The sequence below is a fragment of the Pipra filicauda genome, unplaced genomic scaffold, assembly GCF_003945595.2.
Source record: "Pipra filicauda isolate LSUMZ 115617 unplaced genomic scaffold, ASM394559v2 scaffold16_size7369187_pilon, whole genome shotgun sequence".
NCBI lineage: Eukaryota > Metazoa > Chordata > Aves > Passeriformes > Pipridae > Pipra > Pipra filicauda.
In genome coordinates, this window is record NW_024104207.1 from 3,159,811 (window position 1) to 3,167,409 (window position 7,599).

Consider the following 7,599-nt stretch of genomic DNA (forward strand, 5'->3'; position numbering starts at 1 on the left):
CCACAGAAGAAATAGCTACCCTCCGCCTGCAGCAGTTAATCTGCTTTCATGCTAGCTTTCACTGCGTTCCATCCCTCCCCCAGCCTCTAGGCCGAGCCCAGAGGCTCAGCCCCGCTCCCGCAGGGCCCTTCTGCCTCCCATGACCCGAGGGCAGACGGTGCCGCGGGGGTGTTTCTGCGGGTCACAGGCTGAGGATTCGCCCGAAGGGACTCGCCTCGGCCCAGACAAAGCCACCGTGCTGCGACTGCCGAACCCGAGCCCGAGCCCGAGCCCGAGCCCGAGCCCGACCCCGAGCCCACCGGGCACCTGCGGCCCGGCCCCCGCGTCGCCCCCACCCCGCCCCGTCCCTCCCTCCCTGCGCCGGCCCCGCTCGGCTCCCCCGCCCCCGCCCGGCCCGGAGGCGGGGCGGTCTCCGGGCGGTGCCTCCCGCGGCGGGGCGGGGGCTGCTCTTTCCGTCGGTGGCCGCCGCCGCAGCATGAGCGGTCCGGGGCTGCTGGGGCCCGGCGGCGGCGCGGGGCTTCCGCCGCTGCCCAAGAGCCTGAGCGGGCTGCTCAACTCCTCGTCCTCGGGCGGCGGCGGCGGACAGGGCGGGCGCTGGCGGGACCTGGAGCGGCTCTACGCGCAGAAGTCCCGCATCCAGGACGAGCTGAGCGGCGGCGGCCGGGGCTCGCCGCGCCCGCCCAAGCCTCCCAACCTGGACGCGGCGCTGGCCCTGCTCCGCAAGGAGATGGTGAGCGGGGCGGGTCTCGGCGGGGCGGCGGCGGCGGACGTGGCGAGCGGCGCCGGGGGGCGCCGGCACCTCCTCGGGCCGGAAGGGCGCCCCGGCCCCCGTGGGCGCGGGCGGCCCGGGCTGGGGCAGCCCCGCGTAGCCCGGCCCGGCCGCCGCGGGTGCCATGAAACGCGGCGGTACCGGCGGCGGGGGAGGGTCGGGGCCGGGGGCGGTGGGGCCGCCCCGGCTGCAGATGGAGAGCCGCTTACCGCGCTCGGCGGCACCCACCGGGAACCGGCATCCACCGGGATCTGGCATCCACGCTACAAGGCTGTCATTAAAAAAAAAACCCCAAGTGTCGGCACTGATTCGATCAGCCCGAGTGGCTGCGATTAGGCGTAGTTTTCTTCAGGACTCTGTTTTGATCCTGCAGCGCGGCGTTATTAGCAGCGAAATTCTTCCAGGCGACCTGGCACACCTTTTGATTAAACACTGATTGGGTGTTGGTGCTTTGCTGGTGCAAGCTGCGGCTGTAATGACTAATAATAGCCTCAGCCTTGCGTGCTGAGGATTCTGAAGAAACAATACAAGAAAGACAAGGAGCTGGAGAGGTTCTAGCGGAGGGCCACAAAGGGTCTGGACCATCTCTTTTATGACACAAGACTGTGGGAGCTGGGCCTGTTTAGTCTAGAGCAGAGAAGACTGAGAGGGGATCTCATTAATGCATCTAAATATCTCAAAGGAGGTTGTTGAGAGGATGGTGCCAGGCTCTTCTTGATGGTGCCCAGTGACAGGATGAGGAGCAATGTCCATAAACTAAAACACCAGAAGTTCTACCTTAGCATGAGGAAGAACTTCTTTACACTGAGAGTGGCAGAGCACTGGAACAGGCTGCCCAGGGAGGTCATGGAGTCTCCCTGTCTGGCGACAATCAAAACCCACATGGACACATTCCTGTGTCTCCTGCTCTAGGTGACCCTGCCTTGGCAGGGGCTTGGGCTAGATGATCTCTAGAGGCCCCTTCCAACCCTAATAATTCTGTGAAGCACATAAAATATGATATTGCCAAAAATCTGCATGGTTCAAGACTGTTTTTCTCAGGCTAAAAAGGTGTTTGAAAACAAGAAGTTCTGTTGAAAGTCCCTTCTGTGAATTTAGAAGGACAGTGTAGTGTGTTGAGATCTTAGTCTGCCACCAGTGTTTCAACAAGTAGTTTAAACACAGTTAGAGATCATTCTTAGAACTGTGTATTAGAATTGCCAGTTTGCATTGAAGCTCAGGAAGGTTAGTATCGACTGCTGGGGCTTTCTTCTGCAATGCTGTAGGGGGAAATGAGGACATATGGTCTTAGTCGTCTTAAGCCTTTCCAAAAAAGCAAAGATAACTCATTATAAAACTCTAATCTATTTTTTTTCCTAAGGGGAAACCAAATGAGATGCTTCTAGAAGTCATTTGACAATTAGACTTCCCCTTTAAACATCCTCTTTAATACTCTGTTATCCTTGATGATAATTTGATAAACTACTTCTGATGAAAAAAATACTTCTGAACACATCAAAGACTTTCAAGACTTTTTATGGCCTGTACAAATTAGAAAGACTCTTGACTACTAATAGGTTGCCTTTCATCAAGAAGGTAATAGCACTTTATTACTGATATTGAACACACTTTCTTGCAGCAAAGATAGAATTTCTATTGAGTAACGAATTTGCTTTAAATTTTCCATAGTGAGCAAGGAAGAAATGCATAGCAGCATCTTTCCAGCATGATCAAGCAAGTAACTGTGTATATAAGTTTTTAAAGCTGAGAAAGTGATGGACTTGGATGCTTTGGAGAAGGAGGGAGGAAAGGAGTGGTCAGTTCAGGACTGTGACTCAGGAATGCAAATTGGCTGGTATTAAAAACTTTGGGCTAGTGCTATAATTTTGTCAGGCTTTTGCTACCTCAGGGTTCATACTTGAAAGCTGTGAAGAGCTGGAGCCTGCATTTTTCTCAGTAGACTTCTTGTTTCATTGACACTAGTGCAGCAACAGAAAAATAAGATATTAAACATAACCATTTGGTGTTAAGGCATGTTATGTTAATTCTGCTGAGCAATTTCTGCCTTGAAGTTTGTGCTTGGCAATCAGTAGAACTGAACTTAACAGAAAGTGCTGAAGTCCTTTATGGGGTTGAAACAGGAATGCTGCTGGTGGAAATGCTCCCACTTTTCCTGGGAAACAAAGATGGTCTGTCTCCAGGTTGAGTTTTTTGGCTCAACTCACTCCTAATTGCTCCTTGAACAGTTTTTCACTGCAGTTTTGTCCATCAAACATTTAGCTCTGAGGCACATCTCTCTGGTGGGTCTCATGTTCAGATGTCATAGCGTTAAGTCCAGTTTTCCCAAATCTTGGTTTGCAAAGCCTAGCCATGATGATGATGAAGCCCAGTTTCACAGCAGTTTGTTTAGGTTACAAAGGCAAATGGCGATGGGTAAGAAAAGTAGTATAGATCTGAGGTGGTGGAAAGGCTTATCTTTAACATCCTGGCAGCTAGCACAGCGTTCCATGTCTTGTCCTAAAGTCCTCGCGGTTAGTCTGTGCTTCATGTTTTGGCTTCGTGACCTCACCAAGTAATTTGTGCTGTTCCTCAAAGATGCCGTATCCTCCTTTTCTGAGTTGGAGTGGCATCGTGGTGTATAGGAATTTTTTTTCCTCCTCCTACCTTCATCAAAAGGAGCTGTTAGGATAGTTCAGCAATGTCAATGGAAGATCTTCATGCTAGCTTCTTGTGGTTTTCTTGTTTGCTGAGTGTATTTGTCCTTAGAATTTAGACATGCAAGGAGAGATTTTTGAGGTAAGAGTTCTCATTCTGGGTAAAACAGAGTCTCGTGTTCGGGCTGCAGTAAAGGCTACTAACATTATTTCTTTCTTTTTCGTCTTAACATGGGTTGTGGCAAAAACCTCTGATAAAACTGAGGCTTACTGGGAAGAGCCTGTCAGCTTAACACTTACTTGAAAAATTAGGCAGAAATGACTGTTTCTTGAAAATGTTAAATTGGGTAGTGGCTTTAATTTACTGCAAGAGAAAGCCTAGATTTAATTTGATCTGACTTGTATAGGTGACAATATCAAGTGAACTCTCCATTTTGTTGCCAGAGAGGGAGACTACATTGAGTTAAATGACTGGCTTTGTTTCCCTTTCCAGTGCAACATACTGGTTTTGTAGCTGACATAAAGATGCAGGCTACAAGGTAACCTTTTTTAAATGGTGCTCCAAATGTTTAATTAGCTGTGGAGCTAATACCTGAGAAGTTTGAGGACCAAAATATTAGGTGCTTAAATATAAATCAAGCCTATGCTTCAGTGGCACGTGGAAAATACTCTGAAGATTTGCAGTCTACAATATGTGTCCTTGTCTCACTTCTGCTTTAGTTTTGCTGCTTTCAAGTAGTGTGCTGTATTGCACTAGACAGAGCTGGTCTTGTCAAGATGCCTATGTATGTCAATAGAGAAAAGAAAATTAGAGTAGAAATACTTAGCCAGGAAGTGGAAAACCAGTTAGAGTCCTATTTAAAACTTTTACTCCTGGCCATTTCAAACAAAAACAGAGTGCCTGTGATATGTGAGAGAGAAAGATGGTGTCAAAGACACGCAGTGTTTCTGGAAAAATACCTCTCTTGCATAATGACAAATATAGACTTTATTCATTTATCTGTAATTCTGCTGATGGGAGTGAATTGCTTATTGGAAGTTAAGCACGGTGTTGTGATACAGCAACATTTTGAAGAATGCTTTGCATATGTTCTGCACTATTGCATCACATTGTTCCTTGTTCTTTTGTCCAGTTTATCCCATGTAAATGGGGTGTCTGTCACCTTAGAAAATGAATTTTACTTCCATATTTGATAACTGTTCAAGGTGGAAAGAAGCTTGAACCTCTTGTTTAGCAACAAAAGATATATAGCATCATACTGCCAGTAAAAAAACAATTGTAATAATGATTGTTTGTTTATTTGTTTGAATTCTTCCCCCTTCAGGTTGGCCTTCGGCAGCTGGATATGTCATTGCTGTGTCAGCTGTACTCCCTGTATGAATCAATTCAAGAATACAAAGGTGCCTGCCAAGCTGACTCTAATGCAGACTGCTCATATGCCCTGGAAAATGGATTTTTTGATGAAGAGGAGGAATACTTCTAGAAGCAGAAAGATTGACCTCCAGGCTGACTGAACTGAGGTTCTTTTGTCCTTCTTTCCCTGTAACACACCTCATCAAGAACAACTGGAATCTGGATCCCTCTTCCTGAGGAGGAATACTCAGCTATCCCGAGTTGTGTTAAATTCACTTATTTTAACAGGCTGTCAGTACAAGTTACTCATGCAAATACCACTTGAGGAAAGTGCTGTACTCTTAAGTTTTGAAGAGTCCTCAGACATGCTTGACAAGAGTTTTCAATTTAATTTGCAAGGTGGGTGTTTTCAACTTACAAGCATTGGTAGCTTATAACTGGAATTTTAGTTGTAGAAGACAACAGTGACTTCCTGAGTTGTAATAACTTAGTAAGGGGGCAGGGAAGCCTCTGCTGTGATGTAAATAGGTATAGGTGGTGGGGTTTTTTTGGGGGGAGGTCAGTGATATTGATAAATGCATTTTGAACAGGCATCTGGATGCACGCACATCCTCAGCACTACTAAGCTAGTTCTGCTCTTACCGGCTGCATCCAGTTTTGTACTGGGTGGATTGTTTACACAGTTTAAATTTTTTTTTTCTCTTTAGGCTAATTTATTCTTAGCTTACAAGCTGTACATGTGATAGTGAATGTCATCAGCAGGGGTTTTTTTCTGTTGATCTAATTCACTTTCTTGGTACTGCCACTTGGCGTTAACTTTTATACTATTCTCTGGATATCTTGCATCTGCATAGCTCTTTGACCCGCTAAACACTGTTCTGAAATGGTTTGCTTAGCTTTTACTGTACTGCATAGTAAAAGCACAGATTCAAACATAGTCTGTCTGCCACTATGTGGCTTGGAATAACATGAACTCTTGTGCAAGTGTTCTCGATCATATGAAGATTAAGGAAACCTCTCATATGACACAATGGGACAAATTGCAATATTTTATACTGGGTGAACTTTGTTTCTGTAAGGTAGACAACAGCTCTTTTTAAAAATGCAAAATAAGTATTTTGAGCACATTGCATATGTTAAAACTTTTTATACTAACTTGTTCTTTGAAGTATAACTTATTTTTGTTTTCAGAACTTACTAAAGCACTTAGTTAAGTTGTTATTATTTCATAGTGTGTACATGTAATGCTTAATCAGCTGAGAGTTGCCAACTATGTGAGTCTTCACCCTTCTCTATTTTAAGTAAAATCAACTCCCAACGCGATTTTCATTTCTTAACTTTAATTCTAAAGATTGCTGTAGAGCACAGTGCCTGAATCCTGACACAAGCTAATAATTAAGGGCTTCAATCTCAAAGAGTTTTTGCATGGTTCATGTCTGGTATGCATACATTTTACAGGAAGAATTGGAGATCACATTTTGGGGTACCTCCTCTCTTAGTTTTTAGCAGAGGCTAGGATGTTGCAGTGACAAAAGCCAAGAGACTTCTAGGGTGCTTTCCCTCTAAAACTGGCTTATTGCAGTGGAATTCAAAGGCCGCAAGAGTGAAGACTGTGCTGTAATTGTGTATGTGTACAAGTTCTTAATCTAGTCTGTGGTGATGGTTGGTTTTTTTTTTAATGTTAATTCTGGTCTAATTACTTCACTCACACAAAACTAAACTGAATGATAGGGAAAACACAGATAATCCAGATAGCTACATCTGTACTTATAAAAGTTGTATGCCTATGTGTGTATACATGTACATGTACACACACATACACAACTTTATGCTTTGACTAAAGAATGTATCAGCTTTTAATATAATTTGCTGTGCTTTTGGTATTTACATGAGGCTTTTTCTAGTTTGTTGAAGTACTGCTATTTTCTTGCTCTTTCTCCAAAAATAAAAAGCATGATGTTTAGCATAATTTCTTAATGTTGTGTGTATTTTAATTTACCTTTTCAGTGAATCCAAACCCTTTCCCAACCCTCCCATAAGAAAACTAGGACTAGTCATCACCCCTGGACCAAAGCAAGCAGTTTTTAAGTTACAGTGGAAAATGTTCTACCTACCTATATTTGGAATGGAATTTCCTACTGCTCTATCTTAATTGGATTTTACTTGTTTCTGAATTCAACAGAGAAAATTCTGTCTCTACTACTAGAATTAATGATTCTGTATTACAGATCTTTAGACAGTGCCACTCATTAATAGACTCACTGGTGAGAATAGACTTCAGCAAAATTCACAGTACTTTCTCTTACATAAACTTAAAAAGCAAAAGGATTTATCATGCTTGTGATTTGGGCAACATGGAATGTTTAGCTGGTATTCCCTGCACCAAGGGAAGCATAAAAGTCTTAAGGCATCACTCCAGAACTTCTGGACTGGAAGACAGCATAGATTACTAGGACTTGCAAAGTTTTCAGCACCTTGTCCCTTTTAATAACACCATCTTGCATGGGAGAGAAGTTGCAGTCTATATTCCTAAGGCAAATTCAAATGCCATGAAGGCTGGCTAGCCAGATGAAGGTTTTAAAAAGAAGAAATTTGTTATTAAGTCTATAAGCAGTTGTTCCAGAGGCAGATTTCCATGCCTGGTGTTGCAGTTTTGCGTTGTATCTCCTTACCGCATTATAATAGCACAAAGCAGGGAAATTGCTCTGAAAGAGGTGTGCGGTGGGAAAGCACAGCTTAAATTCTGAGTAATTGTTACATGTTTCAAGTTACAAGCTTCAAGTCAGAGTGATGGAACAAAGCTGCATTACCACAAAAGCTTGCGACCCTTGGTCCAAACCACA

The 7,599-nt window shown here is 44.5% G+C and overlaps 1 protein-coding gene across 1 annotated transcript; it reads left to right on the forward strand.

Annotated features, from left to right (window-relative positions):
- The first annotated feature begins 379 nt into the window (after positions 1 to 379).
- On the forward strand, positions 380 to 6,725 carry FAM89A (family with sequence similarity 89 member A). The gene is made up of 2 exons (XM_027721434.2): positions 380 to 730; positions 4,728 to 6,725. The coding sequence occupies exons 1-2, from the start codon at positions 476 to 478 to the stop codon at positions 4,884 to 4,886; spliced, it is 414 nt and encodes a 137-aa protein (XP_027577235.1). The 5' UTR covers positions 380 to 475; the 3' UTR covers positions 4,887 to 6,725.
- Positions 6,726 to 7,599: the final 874 nt, after the last annotated feature.